This window comes from Copadichromis virginalis, linkage group LG18, assembly GCF_057382275.1.
Source record: "Copadichromis virginalis isolate Kocher_CV1m ecotype Utaka linkage group LG18, C_Virginalis_male_GT1.1, whole genome shotgun sequence".
In the NCBI taxonomy this organism is placed as follows: domain Eukaryota; kingdom Metazoa; phylum Chordata; class Actinopteri; order Cichliformes; family Cichlidae; genus Copadichromis; species Copadichromis virginalis.
In genome coordinates this window covers 35,385,382-35,412,428 of record NC_140635.1, presented here as the reverse complement: position 1 = coordinate 35,412,428, position 27,047 = coordinate 35,385,382, and the positions used below count along the sequence as shown (strand labels likewise).

Below are 27,047 nucleotides of genomic sequence, written 5' to 3'. Positions count from 1 at the left end.
GGAAAATTTGAAATTAAAAAGCTCATTAAAAGGAAAAGGAAGAAATGAAATTTAAAAAAAATTTTTTTTTAGTTAGGCTTAAGTCTGCTACACAGAAACAAAACGCTTTCCACTGCTTCAGACTCACCAGGTTCTCCTCACACAGCTCCCTGAACTGCTCAAACTTCTGGGACATCAGAAGCTGAGCACTTCCCATAGCACTTCTCATCTTCTCTAGGACTATAAGCACAGACACAGAGCTTAGAAAGAGACTCTTCTACATATTGATCTGTTCTTAACATGCACATACTACAACATCACTGATTGGCAACTAACAAATTTGTTTAAGCCTCAGGAGCTTTTCTGAGAGCTTGACATTTGAACCTACTCTGATTGTGGGTGTAACCCTGTCCCATTAAATGCCATTGCTCTTGATGCTCAATTTTATGACTGTTTGAATTTGTTTTACATACCAGAGCTGACTACCTGGTCACACACAATCCTGAGGACTATATTATTATTTACAGTAGTGTAAAATTAGAATATCTTGGAACCATTCGTATTTTTCTGATTTTAACGCAGAAAAGTAAACTGTCACATAAACTACATTCATTACACACAAAGCACAATATAGTCATTGCATCAATGGCTAACAATAACTATAATAAATATAATATATATACAATATATTTACACTACCAGTCAAAAGTTTTGGAATACTTTTCCAATTTTTTTCTTGTAAATTATGCAGTTTAGCGTCTAATTGCACTCTGAAATGAAAGCAAATCACAAATAAGCAATTGGAGTTAAAAATAATCATGGAATCAATTTATAGATCAAAGTGTATTCTAAACTTTTGACTCATCAAAGTAGCCTCCTTTAGTAGATATAACAGCTGTACACACCCGTGGCATTCTTTCTACAACAGAAATCAGATATTCTTCAGAAAGTTCTTCCCATATCTGCTGCAGAAGTTCCCATAAATGTGGACCTTGTAGGTTGCTTTGCTTTCACACTTCTGTTCATCCCAAATCAGCTCGATGGGGTTTAAGTCCGGAGACTGAGACACTCCGTGTTTTCAAGCTTACCATCTTCTTTTTTCCTGAGGTAGCTCTGGCATAGCTTGGACTTATGTTTTGGTCCTTATCTTGTTGTAGGATGAACCCCTGACCAACTATAGGTGCATACCAGAGGGTCCTGCATGGGCCTGCAGAATGCTGTGGTAGCTGTTTTGGTTCAGGGAGCCTCTCACTCTGTACAAGCTGCTGACCCTGGATCCAGCAAACAGCCCCAGACCATCCCACTTCCCCCTCCATGTTTGACAGTTGATGCCACACGCTGTTGAACCATCCTTTCACCTCCTTGTTGGCGTACAAAAATCCTGCGTGGTGAACCGAAGATTTCAAATTTTGCTTCATCACTCCGTAATCCAGTCTTCAGTAGTGTAATGGCGGTGTTTCATGGCCCAGGCACGTCTCTTTGTCTTATTCTGATGTCTTAGCGATGGTTTTCTTGCTGCAACTCGTCCTGTTAAACCTGCAGCTCGGATCCTTCTCTTCACAGTTGAAACTGAGACTTGCTTATTACGAACACTATTAAGCTGTTATTAAGCAACCTCAGTCCACCTCTTGTGAATCTCTCTCAAGTAATTGACACTTTTCTTGGCAATCTTCCTAAGGCTGCAGATGTCTCTATTACTTGTGCACCATTTGCTAGCAGACTTTTCCCTTCCATTAGTATGCTTCCATACAGCACTTTGTTAACAACCAATCTTTTCAGCAGTGACCTTCTGCAGCTTTAGGACCCAATATACTCGCTATATTGGTCATGTTACCATTTATCGAGCACTGAGGGCAAAAGTACTTTTCCAGAAAGCCTAATCTTATCAAACTGTTTCACACTCTGTGCGCTATATAAATAAGATTTAATTGAACTGATATATCATCACAATGGAGGTAATACACTGTATTTATAGTATTTCAGTAGCAGTTGACTCAAACGCAACTTATTGAATGAGATTCTAGGAAACAATCAAATTTATATGTTGCCTCCTAAACCTCTGGAAGAGGATTCAAGCATTAGGAAAGCACACACACACGAAGGATGGGGTCTGAGAGAGATTTTTTGACATGAAGAACAACAACAACACACACACACAAAGACGTACTGTCCTCAGGCAGGTCATTCTCCCGCTGGTCGAGTTCCATCTGTCGACACCAGCCTTCCATGCGGTCGGTTTCAGCCTGCAGCAGCTTCAGAAACCACCGTCCGTCTCTCTGGCAAACTGATCTCTGCACCACCTGCCATTTAAATAATGAAACTCACTACAGAAAACTGTATACTGTACTTTCTACAGGGTTGATAAGTTAGTTGTAATTCACGTCACAAGAATTTAGCCTTGGCCATGAGGACACTCCTGAAACCCAAGCTGCCCCCATCTGTATGTGCACGATAGAGAAAGTGCTGTTTTATTGTGCTATGTTAAATAAATATATAACATATAAAATCAGAGAAAGTGCATCTACATACATACACAAATAAATACGCAAACAATAATAATTTCCCACTTGCCCAGTTTGGGGGTCACTCCCTCAAGTGCTAAGATTACCACGGGGACTCCAGTTGCCTTGACCCGCCACATCTTCTCTAGCGTTTCTCTCTGCCCTTAGTATTTGGTAGCGAGCTTCTCAGGATCCTTCTTCCTAATGCTATCACTTAGTATAGATACAACTATCACTATGGCCATCTTCCTCTGCTTGTCCACTACCACTATGTCAGATGGCTAATCCATCACCAGTTTGTCCATCCGTATCTAGAAGTCCCACAGGACTCGGTCATTCTCAACCACCCTGGGGGACGTCTCCCATTTTTGCCTCAGGACTTCCAGGTCATACTCGACACAGATGTTTCTGTATAATATCCAAGCCACGTGGTTATGGTGTTACATGTATGCCTTGCCTGCTAGAATCTTGCCGTTATGTGCTGGATTGTGTCAGGGTCTTTGCACAGCTAGCACCTAGGGTCTTGCCTGGTGTGGCAGACCCCAGCCTCTACACTTATAGGTTGTTGCTGTTTTACCAGGGTGTCTGCTGTCTTTTAGTCCAGCTTTGTCCAGGAATTAGTAGGATATTTTATATCAACCACTTCTACCTGCTGGTGGTACATGCCATGCAGGGACCCATTGATGGATTCTTATCTTAATAAAGGTTATCTTAATTCAATTCAATTTTATTTATAAAGTGCCAAATCACAACAACAGTCGCCTCAATGCGCTTTACATTGTAAGGTAGACCCTACAATAATACATACAGAGAAAAACCCAACAATCATATGACCCCCTATGATCACGCACTTTGGCGACAGTGGGGAGGAAACATTTTATTAACAACAAGAAACATCCAGCAGAACCAGGCACAGGGAGGGGCGGGGCCATCTGCCAATCAAGTTTAAAGTTTCAAAACTCTAATTTGCAGCAGTCTCCTTAGATTGAAACAGCACCACTGTGAGTCAGTCTGAGCCAGAAAATACTGAAGTTTAATAAAAATAATACTTTTATCGATCTGTGTGTTAAATCAACAGATTAAACATGAATAAATTATTCATTCTATTCAATCTAAAAGACTCAAATTAGGCTTAAAACGTTCCTTTTTGATAAAGCATAGAGTTATGGTGCAATAGGTGTAGTCTGCTCAGGGTTTCCCATGATGCACTGAGTATTTCTTATTTGCTCAACTTTTTTCCCTCACTATGCGTTTGCACACAATTCTGTGTTTAATCATTAGTTATTATTAATCTCTTGCTCTCTTCCACAGCATGTCTTTGTCCTGTCTTCCTCCCCTGATGCCATAGAGAAAGAAAAAGATTTATCAAAGGAGCTGTGGGAGAAGATAACTTGAACTTTATAAAACAGGAAAAGGACGTAAAAAGGTATCCAGACAATTGTAGTGTTCAAACTCTAATTAAGAAGTAGAATTATGGTGAAACCAAGCCACGGACAGGTACACCAACAAAAGCTTCAGCCAAAACTGCCAGAAAATTGCAAAGAAAAACCCACAAATATCCACAGCGGACATACAGGACTCGCTGAAAAAAAAAAAAGAGGGGCACTTGAAGAACAATGGGCTACATGGTCCCCAGATGAAAACCACAACTGCACTAATGCCCCAAAGCAGCCTATTTACAATATGCTAAATAACTCGGAAGCAAGCCTCATTACCGGGATGGATTACTTACATTGGGGATTTGGGGATGTATGAGCTACACAGGCACAGGGAACCTGTCCAAAATTGATTTCAAGATTAATCCAGCATGTTATCAGAAAATACTGGAGGAAAATTTTGCACTCCTCAGCCCGCAAGCTGTCAATGGGATGCACATGTACATTCCAACATGACAATAATCCAAAACACAAGACTAAATCCACCTTAAATTCTTACAGGATAAAAAGTAAATATTCTAGAGTCGCCATCCCAGTCTCCTGATTACAATGTCATTGAGCCACTTTTGGGATATCTCAAACATGTAGGTCATGTAAGACAGCCCAAGGATTTACAGGACCTGGAGGCATTTTGCCAAGAAGAATGGACAGCTTTACCATCTGCGAAAATAAAATGCATCATCCACAACAACCACAAAATACTTCAAGCAGTCATTGAAGTTAAAGGAGGCAATACACACTATTAAGAACTAGGGTATGTAAACTTTTGATCAGGGTCATTGGGGTAGTTGGGTAGTTTTTTTGACAATGGTGTCATCCAACCACTAACCATTAGTGAAAGAAAAGCTTTTGTATTAGCATCCATATTCTCTAGAGGAGTGGTTGGCAACCCTGGGCACGTGTGCCAGCTAAGGGTTAACTGATGGCACGACAATAGCTGGATTGGCCATCGGGCATACCGGTGGCCAGTCCATTGTTCAGTTGTTTGGTGGTGACTATGGCTTCCACAGAGGCAGCAGGTGGATGAGGGAAAGGGGAGGCAGGAGGAGGAGAGCCCCGAGGCAGCTGCAGGTCCGAGTGTCAGGTGAACTGAACTTCAGGTAAGAAGTTATGACCTGCAGTCTATCTGGGTCAGATATAAACCAAGTTTAGGTAGAGTTTATTTTCGTTGTGCTGACTTTTTACAGTCAGTTACAATAACTCGTACTGCGTGCTAGCTAGCATGACGGAGTTTCCATACAGCTGGGTGGGTGCTATGATGTTACTGATGGTGAACTTTATTTTATTCATAAGGTTAGTTAGTAGAGTTGCCAAATGTTCCGTAAAAAATGGAATCGTCTCGTATTCAGAGAAAATATTACGCGTTTCATGTTGAGCTGAAAAAGAACAGTTTGTCCCGAACTTCAGCTAGAATGAAAAAGACACAAAGCTGGAGTTACTCTGTGTTTACGCTGCACAGCTGCCTCTTCTTCTCTCATTCTCTCCCCTCTCTCTCCTGTTGCTACTTTAATCATGAAACTGATCAATGATCAGCTGATCGGCTTTTCTCTCTTGTTTATTTATCGCCCACTTTGCTCCAGAAAGAGGAAACCAGCGGATGTCGCGCTAAACAACAGCAGCACGTTTAAGCTTGATCAGCTGTTGTTAGAATTTATTTAATATTAATTTCTAGTATCAGCTGATGTTTGCTGGAGCCACAGCTGTAAAGCTGCTGGTCATGATGTCGGTTTGGATATGTGGTGAGAGGGAAACATGAAGATGAAACCAGGAGATGTCCTTACTGAACCATCAGAGCTGAACAGGTGATGGAGAAACAGGTTTACCTTTTAGGTGACATGAATGAGTTGAAGTTATGAACTGTTTCTGAGAGACAAATAACACCAGGATCCTTTTCTAAGCAGCTGACAGCTGGTAACTGTGCAGGGGCGGGTCTAGCAAAGTGTTGCCAGGGGGCCAGGTAGGGCATTAACAGGGAAAGGGGGGCACAAAGAAATACTTTCTTATTTTCATTTAAAATGTCTCGCTTTTATTAAATAATTATCTGAAGCTTACAACCAAAGTTTTTATTAGATGTAAAATGTATAGAAATCATACATAGACCAACAAGACTGTGTGCATTACTGTCACAACAGTGTTTGTTTTCATTCAAAGGGTTCGTGGCTTTTCCTGTAATACCTGGTGGGCCGGTCTCTAGTCAAAATCCCCGGGCCGATGTTTTGTCCCAGTCCAGCCCTCGGCACAACAGGTGTATTAGGTGTATGGACCAATGTTTTCTTTTCTAATCAAATCAAAAAGCTTTAATGAGCAGCTGGGTTTGTCTCGCATTAACTGGTTGGACACAGAGGACATCGAAATGCAGCTGATTGAACTGAAAAGCTCGACTCTGTGGGGGCCAAAGTTTGCAGAACTACGAAAGCAGCTGGAATCCACAGCTGTGCGTGTTCATGGAGCTGCATGTTCATCACTACCTGACAAGGTTTACTGTCTTCAGAACATTGCAGAGGCTTTATTGACAGTATTTGGCTCTACATATCTGTGTGAGCAGATTTTCTCTCACATGAGTCCTCAGGTCGCCGTCTGAATGCTGGACACTTGGAGACCTGTGTCTCTGAGTGGGAGACCAGAGATCACATTAACATGTGTGTCTCTGTATTAACAAACATGCCATATTGGCCCAGTTTATTTTTCTTATCATTGTTGTGAGGAGGCCATAAACATAAAAAAACATAAAAAGTCTTTTTTTTTTCAAAATAGCTGATAACTATTCGCTGATAGCTGCCAACATCTGCCAACAAATATAATTCTATTCTAAGTTTTTCTATATATTGTGTAACTGTTAATATACAGCGTTATTACATCTATTGCTAATGCAATCATATGGCACATTGACTTCTGAGGGAATTTTAGATGGCACTCATCATCAGAAAGGTTGCCGACCCCTGATCTAGAAAATAGGCAAAACTTATGAGCGCAACTGTAAATGTAATGTAAAACTAAAGTTAACCAAATAGTATCACTGAATATTCTCCCACATACCTCCAGTATAGCAGAACTGTTGAAACTGACATCAAGTTGGTCATCTGTTACACTGTCTATCCATGGGTCTGGAGGGGGAAGGATGGATGGGTCAAAGCCCACATCCTCATAGTCATCAGAGGCACAGGCATGGTAGTGGTTCCCTGAGCCCTGGATGCTGACGGTGGAAGTGGTGGCATCGCGGGAATATTGCCGAGGGATGGCACGAGATGACAGTATTTCCATGTCAGTGTCCGGGGAGTTTATAGGTGTGTCTAGTAGGTCTGGCATGTCCAGATCTGCCTGGATGGAATAATGAGTACAGAAATCAGTGGATTTGTGAGCAGTGCAGGTCTGTTATACCTGTTTGCATTTGTTGCTAAATGATGTTCACCCTCATTTAGAGATGAAGTGAAGGGGCCATAAAAAAAAATCAACTGACTTCCTCAGAAACAGATGATGTTTTTTACAAGTGTAATATGTTTAATGAGTATAACGGAGTAGGCCCAAATTTGGTTATTTTTATTAGTTTTTTGGCTTTTTTTACTTTACTTTTGAGGAAATTTTCAAATGAAAAGACGATTTCTACTCGATTAAAACTGCAACCAAATACCACCGCAATCTCAAGCCAAAATTGATCTTTTTAAAGCTCAACATTTGTTCTTAAGTAGCTTTGAGCATCAATAATCAGTGTAGCATCATGTGCTATGTCATAGTTTCAATACCAAAACTGCACCAACCGAATGTCTGTCATGTCAACTAACAGAAAAAAGCACTGATGCCCTCAATAATTAATTATTTTATGACATTTCATCTTAAAAAAACCCAAAACTGCATTTTGGATAAACTTTTAAAGAACGATATCACCATTTGAGTTCGGTGCCTATATTCTTGTTTTACATTTTGTTGCCAGGCTCATCTTCAAGCTGTGATTGATTGATTGTTTGAAGGTTGAGCGCCTTCAAATATTGCACAAATACAAGAAAGCAGTCCTACATATGTGTTTATTATATGCACTGAAGGGAATGTACTGGTCAAAAATTACTCCGAAATTCCTCACAGTGTTTCTGGAGGGCAAGGTAACGCCATCCTGCGAGTATCCAGAAAGTAAGAAACGAAAGAAAGGGTTTTGTTTGGGTATTCCTCGACTACAAGGACTTCAGTAAAAGACTGTTATCCTTTGAATACTAATAGATAAAAAAAGGCTCTCAGAGTAGGTAATCCAGCACAAAAAATGTAGCATTCATAAAGCTCCATAATTGGCTGCAAGTGAATACTATGCGAATTAAACTGTAAATATATATATTTTCTGATTATAACAGAAATAGTGACAAACAAACAAAAGACATATGTGCCTTTTTAAATGTAAATATCTCATAAGCTAAGAGGCATCATTGATCTCAAGCAAACTGCCAACTCTTGGACCATGTTCTGGTTCAGTATAGTATTTCTCATGTTTTTAAAATATGGGTGTTTTGTTAAAATATAGCCAGTGCATTTCTTTTACCTTGCAGCTCTGGTGCAGGTTTTTCTTTAGCACTGCTTTAAACTCAAAGCGACCAGTGTGTCTCAAGGAAGCTGCAAGCATTATTTTGTATGGGTGCAGTCGGTACCAAAACTTACCTGCACAGCTGCTGTCACACTATTGGAGCGCTGGAACCGACGATACCTGAGCATCAGAGGGGGAAAAAAGAATAAATACTAGAATAAAATTTCTGCCCTCTGCTTTCAGAGAACATACGTCTTCACATACACATCTTTAAAATGTTGTAAGTTTACATTTGCACTAGTCTATTCTTTTTCCATCTAACAATTACTACTTTTTTGTTTGGAGAGTTGAGGTTCCCTGTGACTCTAGGATGTCAGTTGTGAGAAGAGGTGTAAAATGAATGCTACCAGAGGTTATAAAAGATTTTCTAAATGCATTAGTGCCATCTGAGCTTAACTGTTCAGTGCTCCAATAAAAGAAATAAAAAAGTTGCAAGTAGCGCAAAATAAGGATGAAGTAGCTGCTTGTAAATTAGATGCATCATAATCTGGGCTGGCTTACAGTTTGACACTGTCAGTTTTGCTAAATCAACAGTCTTTCTCCACCATCATGACAGAAAAAGTTATGCTTTTCCAAACTGTTTAGATACAGCTGAATGTTTGTATCTTGGTCACATCCAACCTGGAGACCCTGAAGCAGATAACACATGCTTAAATGGTCTTAAGGGGTATCAAACTAGCACATTAAATGGCTACAAATACACAACCCATGTCCACTAGTAGATGGGATGTTAGGATGCTGAAAACCTGGATTATGAAGGATTCTTCCAGACTCAAAAGACAGAGGATGAATGAATGAAATAACTTGTGTAAGTACTGCTTCCCTTGCTTGCACTCTCAGAGGAAAAGCACACAGAAAAAAACATGCTGGAGAAAACAAAAGAGAACATTTAAAACAGTCAACTGTTTGAAATGTGCTTCCCAGTAATAGCTTCAAAGAAATGTATAAATGACAAAAGAAGTAGAAAAGAGGGCTATTGTGTTATTGTGTTTAGATACATTAGGCTAAATCCAACAAAAAAAGTCTCACCCTCTGTCATCTTCCACTTGCACACCTACAGAGGTGAACTTGGAGGGGTCCTCTGGATCCGGAACATCCTCTGGTCCGTCAACCTAGAGGAGGCAAAAAGAGCAAAACTAAAAATAATCACAACAATAAGCTTCATAAAAATGAATATGCATTTCTTTATGTAAAGGAGACCCAAGACAGATTACAGATTAATAGCAGATCTAGAATTTTTAGAAAAATAGTAATAGTCATCGTAACAAAGAGGTGAAACAGACCCCTACTTTGTGTGAAGCTTGTTAAATATTCTCTATCCAGCAGGGTAACATGTGGTTCTTAGCAGAAATGAAAACACAGATAAACAAGCTCCACATAATTTATAAGTAACTGAAGCTCAATATTTCGTTGACCGTGATCTCACGTATACCTGGATGCCTATGGAGAGACATTTTCCCTTCCTGAACGCATCTTTCCTATAATCATCCCGGTGGTCTTCAACTACTTGCCCCCTGCTCAGGATTGAGGGGATGGTGGTGTTGACTGTCATGGTGCTATTGTTGACATGCTGACTGGCTGGTCCGTGGACCTATGCAAGAATATTGAGAACACTGTAAATACAATATTCAGTAAGACAATAAAAATACAGTGTATTCTAGCTGAAATTGGAAAATATTTGTGGGTGTTTATTACGACGATGCTTACAGTAAAAACTAAAGCACTAAAGCACTGACCTGAGCATTAGCAGCCTCTATGGCAGCTGTCAAGGCCTTCATACTGTCAATGCTTTCTGTGGAGTTACTGAGCCCTGATTGGATGGTCATGTCACCTCTAGGTCCCTCTTCTTCCATGTAGGCATCCTGGTTAGTTTTAGAATACACAGTCATTTTAAGACAAGTTATATCACACACCTTCATCCATCCATCCATGAATAAAACCATGAATGAGCTGATGAACATTACCTGATGCTGCTGAAGTGAAGCAGAGTAAAGTTACAGAGGTCTTATTAGAGACACAGTTAAGCATTTTGCAATTTGGTAGAATTTGTAAAAGTTTAAATTTCTTCGGTATTGAACAGCAGAAATTAGGCATTCTTGTTGGAGGTCATTTTGGGGGAAAAAACCAGCAGCCAACAGCACCATACACAACAGTAGACTGGTGCTTAATAAGCAGGCGAATAATGCAGAAAACAGAGATTTGAGATGGTCAACTGTTCTTGAAGTACAAGAAGCTGGTGGTGGAAGCGAAACGGCAAAAGTTTTTAAAAGCGCAGTTTTTATATTCTTTTGTGCTGGTCCAGTGAATTTTGGTCAGAGAGTGACAAAACCTGCAAAATCTGTGAGATGTCGCCCTTTAGCACCCGACGTGCCCGTGTACACGCCGTTGGGTGAACGGGGTGACCGTGCTCTGTGTTTACATCTTTTTAGTGGAATCCGTTACCTGCTCGCATTTGCTGTTTTAGCTGTTTGGCAGTTGTTGAAATAGTTTTGTAAGCTTTAGCCTGAGATTCTGGCGTTTCTGGCAAAATACATTTATATTTAAAAAATTATTCAGGATTTAATGAATTGAAATCGCTTTATTCAAACTAAAATCGATTTGAACCAGGAAAATCCATTTTTTATACCCATCCCCAATCCTGGTACCCCATGCACTTATGGACATCCTTATGTTCGAACATGGTCTTCGTTATGGACAAACTGCACAAAAGACCAGTAATAAAACACCACCAAGATTCAGATTAGTTCTCTCAATCACACCACTCCACATCTCGCTGTTGTTGCCCATGTGAGCGTTGAAGTCTCCCAGTAGCACAAGGGAGTCACCATCAGAGGGGATACTCCCAAGAGCATCCCAATGTACCCACAAAGGCCAAGTCCAGTCTGGAACAGAGTCCAGCCCTTGTCCAGGAAACTAGTTTCAGAGCCCAAGCCATGTGTTAAGCTAAACCTGACTATATCTAGCTGGTATCGCTCAACCTCATGCACTAGCACATGCTCCTTTCCCACCAGTGAGGTGACATTCCATGTACCAATAGCCAGCCTTGATTGTTGGGGATTGGACTGCAGGGCCTCCTTCATTACATGAAGTTCATCGATCATCAAATTATTTATCTGTTATTGGGAACAGGTTCTTAGTATTTGTGCCTCTGTGCATCACCACAGTGAATTTTAAACAAGACCCTTAGCTTTAACTCAGGGGATTTACCAAAAGTATTGTATTAACAGATTAGAAACTACATTCCCCTATTTTCAGATACCCGAAAATAATTGGACAAGCATGTTCAAGTGAGACCTACTCCCTCATTAGTTTATAACCAATTCAGAAGATAAGAGATCTGGAAATGATTGCACTCAATAGCAATCATTTATGTGCAGGAACTCTCAACATGAGGTTCATGCACATAAAGGAGGCCATCACTAGGCTGAAAAAACAAAATAAACCTATCAGAGAGATACCACAAAGTTTAGGAATGTATAAATCAGGGGTGTCAGATGGTCTGCTGGAACAAGTAATGCACTGCCCAACTCTGTAACCAGGATGACCAGATTATCCAGAAAACATCTAAAAGTGCAGTTCTGTAAAAATAAAATCTTTAGACAGATGAAACTCATGAACAACTCATTGATTCAGTTCTATTTCTACTGGGTCAATTCACAGCAACAGTCGCCTCAAGTCACAAGCTAAAGAAGATAACATCATCTGTCAACCAGGCAATGTTATGACATGAAGATGTATGTCTGCCAGTGGAACTGAATAAATAGTGTATATTGATGAATTATGTGACTGCTGAGCAGGGGTATAGTCAGATTTAGACTAATGGTACAAAACGGATTGGATGATTTTTCACAGTGGAAATTAATAATGACCCTCAAAGCAAAGAAATAGAATATTCTTCAGTGACAAATCAGTCATCTGATCTCAACCAAAGAGGACAAAACTGAAGGCAGACGAGACCCACAACAAGCAACAACTGAAGGTCACTGCACAAAGGTCTGGCAGAGCATCTCAAGGAAAAAAATACAGCACATGATGATATCCATGGGATCTAGACTTCAGGGAGTCAATGACCTGAAAGGACTTTCATCCAAATATTAAAATTAATTCCTATGTTTTAAATTGTGTTGAAAATGATGGACTGCGTATAAAAACAGTTAATGCAGGTTTTTTTCTTTTTTTTACTAAATTCCAAATTATGGACGAAACTGCACAAGACCTAGTGTGAATGCAAGCACTATTACTCAGGAAACAATGAAAGTACGTATGCTTCCTTTATGTTGCTATGAATGACACCTCCATGGTACACATAAGGATGTAACCACACAAAGAGCAGATTAATATGATGGACAAATTCTTTGTGCAGTACCTGTGCAGACTCTGTGCTGCTCTGGGCTGTAATGGAGATGTATGGCTTGGAGGCTGTGGAGCAGGTTGAAGTTCTGGGTGGCACTGGAGGAGGAGTTTTCTTGTAAGTGGTGATGCAAGATGAAACTAAAGGAACAAGAAAGAAGAAAAGAAAACGGGAAGATGAGGAGACAGGATATGTTATAAATTAGTTTGATATACAAATACTGCACCAGAATGACAAGATTTGAGGTAACTATGCCTACAACCAAAGTTGTATTTTTACATTTGTACCCAGATACAATACCCACAGAAGATAACTGATCACATTTTCGATACCAGAAAACCTACATCATCTTTAAGGACATCTTTTATTTATTTAATTCTAAAAATGGATGTGGATATATCAGAACTATGACACAATATTAAGCCACATTTTCACAAAAGTGAAAGCTATTTTTTATGATGCTGAAAGGTGCAAGTTCAATAATGCAACGAAAAACTATAATCCTATATACTCGGAAGTAAAAATTAAAAGAAAAATGAAAGAAAAAAGCCGGTGTAGCCAACTGAAAGTGGCTGGGGTAGATGAATATAAAACCTAAGGACATGTTGTGGACTTGTGGACAGGAACATGTGTCCTTATAACTGTGTGAAACAGATTTGTTTAAGTGATGTATAAATAAGCCTCTGCTTTATTACACGTTCCACACAATGGATTTAATGTCACAGGTTCAATGCTGGGTGACAAAACAACAGACAGGTAGACAGTTTCGCAAGGGTACTGATCTAGAGCTATCAGTTTAGTTTTTAATTAAATATAAATAGTGTGCAGGGAGATATGCATTGTGAATAGGCCTCCAAAATATGTAATTGACCAATAATTATGTAATCACAAGGGATAATTAAATGACCAGTCATCTTAAGTTAGTTTATGTAAGAACAACGTTTCCTTACAAACATGCAGTGGTAGATATTTATGCTTGACACACACTAGGGGAGCAGTTAGGGTGGGGGCACAACAGTCTAATCCCCAGCTACTGAAACTAGGTTTTAGAACATAGAACACCATTTCATACTGTGTTATACCTATTCTAGTTATAACTGAGAAAATATTGCCTTAGTATATTTTAGCCAGAATTATCAGACTCTTCCATCACAGTAGATGGTAAATGGACTGGTTCTTATATAGGAATTTTCTACTCTATTTGAGCAATCGAAGGGCTTTACACAACTTGCCTCTTTTTTTCTATGCAAGTGCTTTCTATCTAACATTTGCATGGATTCATACTCCAATGGATGCATCAGTGAGCAACTTGGGGTTAGTATCATGCCCAAGGCTATTTGGCATGCATACTGGATTGTCTGTAGAAGACGATCAAATCAACTTCCGGTTAGTAGGTGACTTGCTCTACCACCTGAGCTACAGCCACCCCAATAAGATCTCACACTTGTAAGTTGGTGGAATAGGTCTTGGAAATAAAAATATAATGATAAAATACAATCAGCTGTAAGTTTAACCAATAGAACAAATAAGAAAATATCATGTATAAAATGATTCTTACTCTTACTGATAGTCTGACCATGGAGGCTAGGTATGTGTGTCTGTATGTGTGTGGGTGTGTGTTGTAGTGGCAGATTTCCATACTCTATGCACTGATCACATGTTTGAACAATATCACTTTAGTAATAGTAAAATCACTTTGTCTCAAAGTTATAGATATGTAGGATGTTATCACAAGTGGGCCTTGTGCTGATTACACTTTCACAGTGGGGCCATTGTATGTAGGTTAGAGACATCCAGGTGCCACATGTAAGGGAGGTGACGGGTGGTTGTAAATTTCCCTTTTGGAGGAAGGGTTTGAGGATGAGCTGAACTGGGAGGTATAGAGCTACGTGATGTGCTGTGGAATTTCCTTTGTCTGAGTTTGGTCAGGTCGTATTTAAGAGTTCAGGGCGGTGCCCATCTTTAGAGACCTTTTGGTATGTTACCTGAGTGTTTTCTCATGTTCATGTGAAAATAAGGTAATGATACATGCAACTGAAGTAAGATTGCATAAACTGAATAAAACAGAAGGATATACACATGTGACTGAAAGTTCAAATGTGATGGAATTACTGAAAAGTCATGCTAAGAATAACATGGAAAAGAAGATGTTATACAGTCATTTTAAAGTTTGTTTTAAATTGTGTATGTAGAAAAGTCAGAAAGAAAGAGGATGATAAGTCGTGATATCTTCTGATGTCATCTCAGAAGATGTTACATCCAGAGAGAGAGGAGAAAGGATGACCTGGTACAAAAGTGTTGCGCAGAAGAAATAAGCTGCTCTTCCCTTAAGTGAAAATACATTGATGTTGGTTTTTTTTTTGCACTAATAAAGTTGTGGAGTTGTAAAGTATTTTGTCTAGTGTCAATTATATCATCAGTTATATCATTATCGCAAATTTTCAAATGTATATCGTGACAAATATTTTTGGTCATATCGCCCTGCTCTAACTGTGACTACTGGAACAAGAAGGCATAGGTGGGCAAGAGATAAAATCAGGGCACTGTCGGAATGTCATTACACAAGTAACACCAGCGGAAGGGGTTACATGAAGAGGACAGGGGACCTGTGGAATCTTTGATACACAGTATCATGTCTGACGACGAAACAACTACTAGCTCAGTGTTCCAAAATTCAGAAGAAGGGACTGCTATCACAGCTGGAGATCGACAAGGTACAAAACAAATACTATGGCAAGGGGGAGGTAGGATGGGGGGGGGATATCATCACCCCCACCCGAGATTGGGTACCAAAGCGACAAGTACGATGGAAGAAGGAGAATTGAGTGTGAGAGAAACTGACCTGAAAGAGAGGATGATTGCAAAGATGGCAATATGGAGCAGGTTACCAAGACTATGTGAAGTACCCTCTGAAGGTCTACTAGAATGTGTGAATGCAGCACTATGGACAATCCCTACTGTGACCATCACCAAAACCAATCAGCTGATCTATACCACGGCAGCAGTGATCAGTGAGATGCTTGGCTACAAGATAAACCGCCACAAGGAGCAGTACCCTCCATGGAGAAGGAGACTAGAGTACACCACAGCAACCTCCCTAAACAGAAATTATCACAGTGGCAGACATCCAAGAAAGGGTCTCCAGTTTGAAGAGTTGGACAGCACCAGGCCCTGATTCACACCTGCTGGTAAAAGAAGCTGACTGCACTCCATGAGCATCTGACAGCACAAAAGAACCAGCTTTTAATCAACAAGAGACACCCAGAATGTCTGACTGAAGGCCAGACAGTCCTGTTCCCCAAGGATCCCCAGAAGGGACTGGTCCAATCCAACAACTGCCCAATAACCTGCCTCAGGACTGCATGGAAGCTCCTGTCAGGCATCATAGCGGCCAACCACTGCCACTGCCTGGATTGACTACAGGAAGGCCTATGACTCAATGCCCCACACCTGGATCCTGGAATGCCTAGAACTGTACAAGATCAACAGGACCCTAAGAGCCTTCATCAGGAATACAATGGGGATGTGGCGTACAACACTTGAAACCAACGTCAAGTCCATAGCACAAGTCACCATTAAGTGCGGGATCGACCAAGGAGATGCTCTGTCTCCACTGCTGTTCTGCATAAGCCTGAACCCTCTCAGTGAGATCATTAACAAGACTGACTATGGATACTGACTACGCAATGGAGCAGTTTTCAGCCACCTCCTGTACATGGATGACATCAAGCTGTATGCCAAGAGTGATTGAGACACTGATCCACACTACCAGCATATCCCTGACATCGGAATATCATTCGGACTGGAGAATTATTTTGAGCAAAAAGTTTAATTTGAGTGAAAAAAATTCATTGAGGTGTGCAAGAAATGTATTTCACTGTTTGCTATTATCCATATACACACACAATAACATGTTGCTCAGTTGTTGGCATTTGCTCTTGCTCAGATCGTAGGCTTCTGTTCTGCTTGTGATCCATTTATTCTGTGCCATTTCTTCTGTTCTTGGTTTAGTTGATAGGTTTGTTTATTTCTTTTGTATTTTCATTCGGTTCCTTCTAATTTGTCTTCTCACTGAGTCTTGACGTCTGTTTGTGTCAAGCATGTGTGTCTTAATCTCGATTTCAATGTTAGTTATTTCCTGTCTTATATCTCTTGTCCTGTGTGCTTTGGGTTTAGTTCCATTTTCCCCAGTTTCATTATCTGTGATAGTTTCAGCTGTGTTCGTGCCTGTTGCCTATTCCCTGATTATCCTGTGTGTGTATAAATTTTCTTCGTTTTTTATTGCTTTTTGTTGTGTTCTCCCTCTTGCTGTGTGCCCTTTGGGTTTTTTGATGACCAGATGAAGCCTCGTAAAACCTTGAAATTTTCTATGACTCCCACCCTGTCACTCATCAAAACCTTTTGTCATTTCAACTATTTGTAACAGCTGCTTTGTTGCGTTGCAATAGTGTCAAGCATGGAAACAATCACTGCCAAGAATAGAGTTAAAAACGCCTTCATTTCATTTTGTGTGGTTCATTCATTGATTTAATCTGTTTTTGATTTCATTTAATTTGGAATAGTTTCAAAATGTCAGAAATTTGCCTTGGTTAAATTGGCAACTCTATTGACATATTTTTTTCAGATAGTCTCAGATGCTTCATACTGTTAGTCCACAGCATGCTAATCAGGTTTATGTCAGAATAAATTTTAACAGCACCAATATACTGGTCTCAGCTGGAGTGCTGTGAGCATGAGCAACAACCTTAAAATAGCAACTTTAATAACAGTGGTCAGGATTATAGCAATACGACTGTCCTCAGTCTGTGTTCTCTTTGAAATTATTGGAAAAGCTTAAAGTATGACCAAGTTAAGTTGTTGCCTTTCTCTGGTTAGTTTTTCATGTTGATCAGTCATTAACTGAAGGCAAAATCTTGAGATTATGCCTTGTAGTTTATAGGTAGTATAAGGAATGTAGTCCTTTTATACATCCTTGTATGTTACTGACAAAATAACCTTAACATTTCCCGTTGGAGACTGGTAGATTGGATGGAAAATGCAGCCAATTTAAAGGAACAAGTTTAACTGTGAAGACATTTTATTTATAATTTAAAAAAATTTAAAATCCTCCAAAATGTCAAATCTTCAACTACATGTTCACATGGTAAAAGTTCTCATGGTCACTGAATTGAAATGAAACCCTTATCACTATCTTCTGCACTTCACTACAGTCGACAATATTTGCTCTTAGAAATCTGTGGTCGATCTTGAAAAATACATCTTTTATCTCAGTAAGAATTTAACCTGGATATATAAAGCACATAGAAATTGTGCAAAAATAATATTTAACAATAATATTTGATCCTTGGATCAAAAGGAGGGAATTCTGCAACACTAAGTCAAAGAACTGGCTAATGAAGGACATAATACACATAGATGATGACCTGTGGGTCTGGATATATTGGTCTTGGGCTCAGAAAACAACACTAGCCTACTATTTGTGTACTTAATTCTCTGCCTTAAGACTTATAACTTTGCTGCAAGCATTCAGGGAAAAAAATAAGAAAATTTGAACTTTTGACCTCAATTTAGGGGATCCAGTTGGCTCTGTTAGCCACTTAAGCCCCACGCCCCGGTACCAGGGGCAAAAAGGAGGAGATCAAGTTTAATCGGTTATAATGTGGGGTGAGAAATTTAAGTCCCACGTGTGGTATCCACAGAGACCTCTGAATCTCAGCCAAAATCTCATATAAACTATTTCTACAACCACCAAACACAGCGAAAACAAGCCATGATTAAACGAGCAGTTGCGTAAATGCGCACAAGTCCGCTAAACAAACAAAACCAAACAAGAAATTCTTCAAACTTCATGTAACCGGCTAAAGAAAGGCTAGTTATCATGCAGAGCTATTACTGACTCCAAACACCAAGTTTCATCATGCTCTGACCAAAGTTCAGTGAATGAGCCACAACCACAAAAACACATAGCTGCGCAAATGCGCTAAGACAGAAATTGGCTTACCGTACCGATTTTCTGCATTATTTTCGCCGGTAGCCACATGATTATCAGCAGCAATACTCTAAACACAACAGGAAAGCCACAATTTCGGTGACTTGTAAACATAAGTACAAACCAATGTTCCAAGCCTGAAGCCAAAAAGACCCTGGAACTTTTTTACTGTAAAAGATGGACCGGTTCACAGCTATTTGGTCCAGTATAATTCGTACCTATCTTCCTTTTATCCATGTTACTTAGGTGTAAAAACAAAAAAGAACAAAAAACAAACAAACAAATACTGATAGATAGCGCAGTGGTAAGACTACAAGCCTTTTGGGTGGGTCGTGGGTTCAACTCCCAGCTAGCGTCTGCATCCAGTAAGGGTCCCTAGGCCAGATCTTCCATGCTCACCAAACCTACCTTGGACATGAGTGAGAGACAGAAAAATGAAACCATACTCGCTTGGACGTTGCCCAGATTAACAAGGTCCACGTCACGTGTTGAGGAACCAACACGAGTATATATAAGGAGGACATTATGTGCTGCAAGTGGGTAAGTTATGTACATTATATAAATAGAAATAGAACAAAATAAAACAATCTGGAAATTTACAGCTTGTGTACATTGCGTGAGGAGGGTGTTAAAGTGTCTTGTGCTATAGCGAGGCCAGAAGGATTCAGGATGATATGAGAATGTGGTAATGAGTCCTGTCTCAGTCACTTAAGGATGATGGGGGGGCTGATTGAACACACGAATGGCCTGAGGATAAAAACTCCTCTTGAGCCTCTCTGTTCTTGTTCGGATGGTGTCGAACCTTCTGCCTGATTTCAGAAGCTGGAACAGTTCGTTGCTGGGATGGGACGGGTCCTTCAAAATCTGTATCCTTGACACAGCTATTTCCATACCAGGATGTGATGTTCTGTGTGAGGATGCTCTCCACAGCGCCTGTATAGAAAGTCCTGAGGATCACTGGAGAGACTCTGAACTTCCTCAGTTGTCGTAGGTGGTACAGGCGCTGCCTAGCCTTTTTTGTCTGGACCTGAATGTGGGCAGACCATGTCAGATCTGAGATGTGGACACTGAGATACTTGAAGGACTGCACACTCTCCACTGGAGCTCCATTAATTACAATGGGCTTGTAGTCTCTGTGCTGACTACTTCTGAAGTCCACCACCAGCTCCTTGGTCTTCCCGACGTTCAGCTGGAGGTAGTTGTCCCGGCACCACGATGCCGGATTCTTCACTTCATCCATGTAGGCCACCTCATTGTTGTTGTTGGAGATGGCGCCCAACACCAATGTGTCGTCAGCAAATTTCACAATGGTTTTGGAGTCGTGGGTGGCCACACAGTCTGAAGTGTAGAAGGAATAGAGCATTGGCGAGGGGACACACCCCTGTGGCGCTCCCGTGCTGATGGTGATGCTGTTGGAGATGCACCTACCCACCCTCACCACCTGAGTTCTGCCAGTGAGAAAGTCCAACACCCATGCACACAGACAGCTGTTGAGTCCTAGATCCCTCAGCTTTGTGAACAGTCTACCGGGCACTATTGTGTTGAGCTGTAATCAACAAACAGCATTCTCACATAGTTACCCTGTTTCTTGTCCACGTGGCTGAGGGTAGTGTGCAGGACGTGGGCGATGGCGTCCTCCATGGATCTGTTGGGTCAGTAGGCGAACTGGAAGGGATCTGTGGTGTCTGGGATGAAAGAGGAGATGGTTTTCTTCAACAGCCTCTCGAACACCTTCATAACCACCGAGGTCAGTGCAACTGGCCGGTAGTCATTCAGGCATGAGGGCTTGTTGTTCTTGGGGACAGGGATGATAGTAGATCTCTTGAAGCATGTGGGGACCACAGACTTAGCCAGGTACTCGTTGACAATCGAAGTGAACACACCTGCTAGCTGGTTAGCACAGCACCGCAGCAGACAGTGATGCCGTCTGGCCCAGCCGCTTTCCTTGTGCTCACTCTCATGAGCGCTGCTTGAACGTCATGCTCTGCAATGCTGATCGCCGGTCCCTCTCTGATGACATCACTGACCTCAGTTGTCAGGCAGTCATTAGAATTAGCCGCCTGGCTAACCTCGAAATGGGCTGAGAAGTGGGCTACTAGAACAGGAAGGCATACGTGGGCAAGAGATGAATATAGGGTGCTGCTGGAATGCTACTACGCAAGTAATCCCAGTGGAAGGGGTTACATGACTAGGATAAGGGACCAATGGAATCTTTGATACCCAGCATCCAGATTGAAGTAGTAGCTCAGTGTTCCAACATTCAGAAAAAAGAACTGCTCTCACTAGAGATTGACGAGGTACAGCACATATGCTATGGTGAGCCAGGACTGCAGGTCAGGGGGGACTCGTCACCATCGTCCCCACCCAAGATTGGGTACCAAGCCCCAAGTGCAATGGAAGAATGATCGTTGAGTGCGAGAGGAACTGACCTGAAAGATAGGATCATGGCAAAGCTTGGAAAGGCCAAAGAGAAAGACAGCCGTAGTGATAGACAAAGCGACTTTTCCAGATTACTTACAACCTCCTCTTTCTGCATAAAAACAGTGTTGGAAAAAACATAGATACCATACCCCCGTAAGCATCAGTAAAGCAGTATTACACTGCAAAAATGGCATAAAAAAGGTAATTAACAATGGAAGAAAGACAGACCATCATACAGTCCCGATCAAAAGTTTAAGACCACTAGAAAAATGGCAAAAAATCATATTTTGCATGGTTGGATCTTAAAAAGGTTCCACGTAGAGCTTCAACATGCAACAAGAAGAAATGGGAGTGAGACAAAAGATTTTTTGAGCATGCAATTTATTGAAAACAACGCTTAAACTGAAACAGGCTGTTTTGACAAAATGTTTTGTCTCACTCCTCTTTCTTCTTGTTGCATGTTAAAGCTTGACTTGGAATTTCGAGCTGCAGGTTTGACAAAACAAGTTCCAGCAAGAAAGCCATTGGTAAGATGTCAGAATAAGACAAAGAGGCTTGGCAGGGCCATGAAACACTGCTATTGGACTACTGAAGACTGGAAGAAGGTATTATGGACTGATGAATCAAAGTTTAAAATCTTTGGTTCATCATGCAGGATCTTTGTACACCGTCGAGTAGGCGAAAGGAAGGTTTCACACTGTATGGCATCAACTGTCAAACATGGAGGAAGAAGTGTTATGGTGTGGGGCTGTTTTACTGGATCCAGTGTTGGTGACTTGTACAGAGTGAGAGGCACCCTGAACCAAAACAGCTACCACAGCATTCTGCAACACCATACAGTATCCTCTGGTGTGCACCAAGATAATGACCCAAAACACAAGTCCAAGCTATGCCAGAACAACCTCAGGAAAAAAGAACAAGATGGTAAGCTTGAAAACATAGAATGGCCAGCACAGTCTCTAGTAGGGCTGGGTTTAAAAAATCGATTTCTGGATTTTAGTCGCCAAACAGCTAAAACAGTAAATGAGGGCAGATAAACGGATTCCACACAAAGAAGTACACACAAAGCACGGATCCCCCCATTTACCTGATGGCATGTACATGGACACACCATTGGGTGCTGAAAGCCAACACCTCACAGATTCTGAAGCTGCAGGTTTCATTGAAGATTGAGCCCCTCCCAAATGACCAAGCTCCTGATTCTCTTTCTAAGGTTGAATCCAGATACAAGAAGCAGAAGAAATTAGTTTCTGCTACTTGTATGTGTAGTCTTATTTGTTTGATCACTACAAAAATGGAACATGTAAATTTACAGAAAGAAAAGCCTCTCTCCTCTTCCCTGACTTTGTTGGGTCAGCTTTTCAGAGCAATGAGCCTGTCTCCGCTCTTCCACTTCTGTTTGGATATAGCGTATTTCAGCACAGATTTTTCGGGTTGCTTTTAGATGGGGTCAGGGCACTTCATCAGATGGTTTTCAATGTATCAGCAGAATGCTAAACGTTCACTGATGTTTGTTTTTAGAAGCATACTCTCATTCTTTCTATTCATACACTCATTCATTTTATTTCTTTTTATTTATTAAGTTACTTGTGTTGTACGTAGTGCCAACGTAGGACAGTTTTCCAATTTCGTTGCACTATTGTACTAGGTGTGACTGTGCAATGACAATAAAGAGTTATCTCTCTTATTTCTTATCTTTAGCCTCTTGCTGTTAGAAGCCAGTTCTTTTGGTTGATCCATGACTTCGGATAATATGGATTTCTTTCTTCTACATGTTTAGGGATACAACAAACAACGTTGCATATAAAAAAGAAAATGTAGATTAGGGCTAGTAGGGGATAAAATACGTGGATATTTATGTCTCCTCTGCACTTCAAAATATACATAGTGAATGTTGTATTGACAGATCTGGTGTTTTGCGAGGTATTAAAATCTACAGTAGTATACAATGCAATCAATACAATGCAATGCAATCAAATTAAAGGATACCCTAAACAAAATCCTATCTCTGGTACTGGAAATGGGTATTACTGTAAAAGCTCTTTTATAGCTAAGAGCAAAACAAAGCAAAAACATTTGTAACAAAATTTTCTTTTACTAGTACAAAACATCAATTTAGCCATCCTTTTTATTAACCACTTCTAATATAATCTTAGAAATATGTTATTTAACCAGATGTTTACTTTGGATAGTGTTATTTTGCCCTCCAGTAACACTGTGAGGAATCTTAATTTTTGACCAGGATATGTTGTAAGTGTCACAGAGATGGCTTATGTATAAAGAAGTTTAATAGATAGTTCCAGCAGTTAAAATGTTCTTGCTTGTACATTTCTGTGGACAATATTGTAAAGGTGCGTCTTCTTGTACAAGCGACATGTTTATCTTGTCACAAAGAACAAGTTTTTGTTACACCGCTATTATCGCGAGGTTTGGGGTGTGATAATATAGGCTGTGAGCCCACGTTTAATAATCATGCTAAGGAGTTCAGCGAGCTATCTGCAAAAGCCTGGTTAGTCTACCAGCTGTTCAAGGTAGTTGATATAATTGTATTGTAATACTGTGAAAATTTGTAATGTATGGTGTTCTAATTATCCTGTACATTCTAATTGAAAACATAAAAATGTTTTCAATTAGAATGCACAGGACTGTAAAGTTATTGTTCCAGGACCTCTGAAGTGGCAGGCGGCCACTAGGTAATTTTTTTTGTTGTTGAAACACAAGAGTTACTTTTGATAGACTGAAGCGCTTAAAGCCTTTGTGTTTTATGTTTGTAGTTTTCACGGCGTTCAATAAATGCAGCGAAGCACCCGTCTTGAAGAAGCTGTGCCTGTGTTGTCATTTCGGAGTTACATATGTCCTTCAATGTGCATATTAAACAAATATGTAGGACCGCTTTCTTCCATTTGCACAATATCTCTAAAATATGAAACATCCTGTCTCAGAGTGACGCTGAAAAACTAGTTCATGCATTTATTTCTTCTAGGCTGGACTGGGCTTGAAATTCATTGTTATCAAGAAGTCCTAAAACCTCCCGTTCCCATGTTTCATTCCATGTCTCCCCTTTCTGTGTTGTGCGTTCATGTATGTTCTCCCCAGCCCGTCATGTCTCTCTCTCTCTCGCCCATGGGTTGAGTGTAATAGTCTGTCATGTCACACGTGTGTCTCTCGCCCCTCTGTGTCTTGTATCCACGTTTGTATCTCTCTGTGTCCCTCTCTCTTGCTCACTCATCCCTGTCAAACCCACGTGTCTTAGGTCTATGTCTCAGGGTTTCCTGTTTTACTTTGACAGTATTTTGTCCTGTGTTCAGTGTGTTCAGTTTTGCTTCCTCCTGGGTCATTATGTTTATTCACCCCAGCTCTGTTCTCCGTGTGTTCCCTCTTTCCTTGTCACCCTTGTGTGTATTTATGGTGTGAGCTGTCATTTGTTCTTCGTCAGCTTGTCTGTTAACATCTGTTAACGTAGCTCTGTTTCCATGGTTCTTCTACATATTCCACGTTTCAGTTGTTATACATTTAGTTTTCCTACTTCAGGTTTTTCAAGAGAGCGCAGTTGCAGTATTGGTAGTGATGGCCAAATGAAGCTTTCTGAAGCATTGAAGCTTGTATTGAAAAACGGTTCATTACATAAAGCTTTCAACACAGTACTTTTTGGGGACATCTGATGGCCAAAAATATGAAGAGCAGCTTAAATCTACAACTTAAAATAAACTGCTTCATTATAATTGCCCACTTTATAGAGCTGAATTATTTACAACTCATGTTTGATATCATGTCACAGTTCTGTCTGATATCAGGCTGATATGGTGCTTTTAACATGTATTATGTGTGTGTGTGTGTTGCACAAATCCTGCCAATGATTCACTTCCTTATAAACTTCCTTATACATTTACTTCCTTATAAACCATTAAATCAGGTACTGAAGCAGTGACATGCCGAATGAAAATTTGGACGTCACTGGTCACGTGACTCTGTTCAGACAAACCAAGCCACAACACAGTGTTTCTGAAGCAGCTTCAAATGTGCCATCACTAGCTATTGGGCACATGATCCAGAGCATGGAGGGTAAGCTAACACGTAGCAAGAGGCACCTTGCAAACTGACTCGACAGTGGACGTCTAGGCATGGTTTAAGTTGTATGCGTCACTTACTATGAGTACACATTAATTCCTGCCTGGAAAGGACAGTCTTGAACCTTTTGTCATTTAGGGAATCAGCTTGTGTAGAAGTGGAGTGTTTATTAATCTGTTCACTATGTGGCTAGTTCATGCTGCTAAGGCTAGCTGTTATGTTACACACTCCTAAGCTGTAAGCTAAAATGAGTTTGGTGTTCTGCGATGTATTGGGTGTATTTACAAAATATATAAGGCACCGTTTGGTTTGGTGAGTAGACTAGGAAAGTTGTGCACAAAAATGATAAAATAAAATAACAAAAAAATGATACGAAGACCCCATTTAACGAAAAATTCAAGTTACGAAGGCACTTAACGGCAATATTTCTGCCCTGCAAAATGCCCGCGTAACGAAAATGCCCGTACATTAATTAACGTAAATGTAAGTTTTAGTTTTAATGTTTAGAATTAAATTCCTTAATAATATGTACATGTACACGTACGTATGTATACTTTCTTCAGCCTCCACCACCTCCGCCACCTCCTCCTCCACCAAGAACTTCGTCTTCAGCCAGCATCGCCTCAGTCGACTTACGAAAATTTTGACTTACGAAAGACGCTTTGGAACAAATAAATTTCATAACTTGGGGCTCCACTGTACAGGAATTTTCATTTATATTTCTGATTATACTGGAAGAGAGTTAATGAAGCATAATTCATGACTTGAATGTTTATTATAATCAGCACTCTGTATATGTTTTGTTTACAGCCCACACACACACCCACTCCCACACCTACAAGTTTTTGTATGACACACCTGTAAGCCTGTGGTTGCATTACTTGCATTAACACAACATTATCTGTTGTGTTAAAAAATTACAGTAAAGAAGAAATAACCTTATTCCTGTGGTTCTGACGGACACTCTAAGGTGAACACCACTGCTATTCAACCTGTACAGCGTGTGACTCTTGTATGTTCACGTCAAACAGAATTTCTCAGAAATGTTTAACTTCTGAGCTGGACAGTGTTGGACAGATTTTTTTGTTTTTGAACAGGATGTTTATTGTGACTGTGTTTCTGAGTGTGATTATAATTCAATGAATTTTTGTTTTTACAACTTTCTAAGTTTATTTTTGAGTCTGATAATGAAACCAGTGAGGTTATTGCATCTCAGGACTAGATAATTTTCAAGGTGATTGTTATGACCTTGTTAGGCATGAGATTGAGTAACAAGTCTACAAAAACAGAGACGGAGTTCTTAGTCCCCTTAGAGACAAGAGACAATGGGACCTTATCCCCCACGATGAGGTAGCTAATCGGTACCTTATCATCCCAAGGATCATCCCAAAGATTGTCCCAAGGATCGTCCCAAGGATCCCAGGTTCTTATTGTTATGTTATCTTGGGCCTTTTTGCCCCCTGGTAGGGTCTCCCATGGCAAATTGATCCCGGGTGAGGGACCAGACAAAGAGCGATTCAGAAGACCCCTATGAGAAGACGATCGAGGGAAAAGTTTACCCTGCCCGGGAAAGGGTTACCAGAGCCCGCTCTGGAGCCAGCCCGGGGAGGGTGCCCGAGGGTGAGCATCTGGTGGGGGGGCCTTAGTCCATGGGGCCCGGCCAGGCACAGCCCGAAAAAGGGACATGGGCCCATCTTTCTGCAGGCCCACCACCCACAGGAGGCAACGTAGGGGTCAG

General features: G+C 40.6%; 1 protein-coding gene across 2 annotated transcripts in view; it reads right to left on the bottom strand.

Annotated features, from left to right (window-relative positions):
- Positions 1-27,047, bottom strand: part of LOC146688394 (disks large-associated protein 1-like) — a 166,405-nt gene that overhangs the window by 13,002 nt on the left and 126,356 nt on the right. For both annotated transcript variants that reach the window (XM_085438640.1, XM_085438639.1), the window contains exons 7-14: positions 12,847-12,971; positions 10,217-10,342; positions 9,913-10,071; positions 9,510-9,592; positions 8,555-8,600; positions 6,953-7,234; positions 2,147-2,279; positions 128-219 (exon numbers count right to left, since the gene is read on the bottom strand). In XM_085438640.1, the coding sequence (XP_085294766.1) occupies positions 128-219; positions 2,147-2,279; positions 6,953-7,234; positions 8,555-8,600; positions 9,510-9,592; positions 9,913-10,071; positions 10,217-10,342; positions 12,847-12,971 (1,046 nt within the window). The remainder of the gene's footprint in view (positions 1-127; positions 220-2,146; positions 2,280-6,952; positions 7,235-8,554; positions 8,601-9,509; positions 9,593-9,912; positions 10,072-10,216; positions 10,343-12,846; positions 12,972-27,047) is intronic.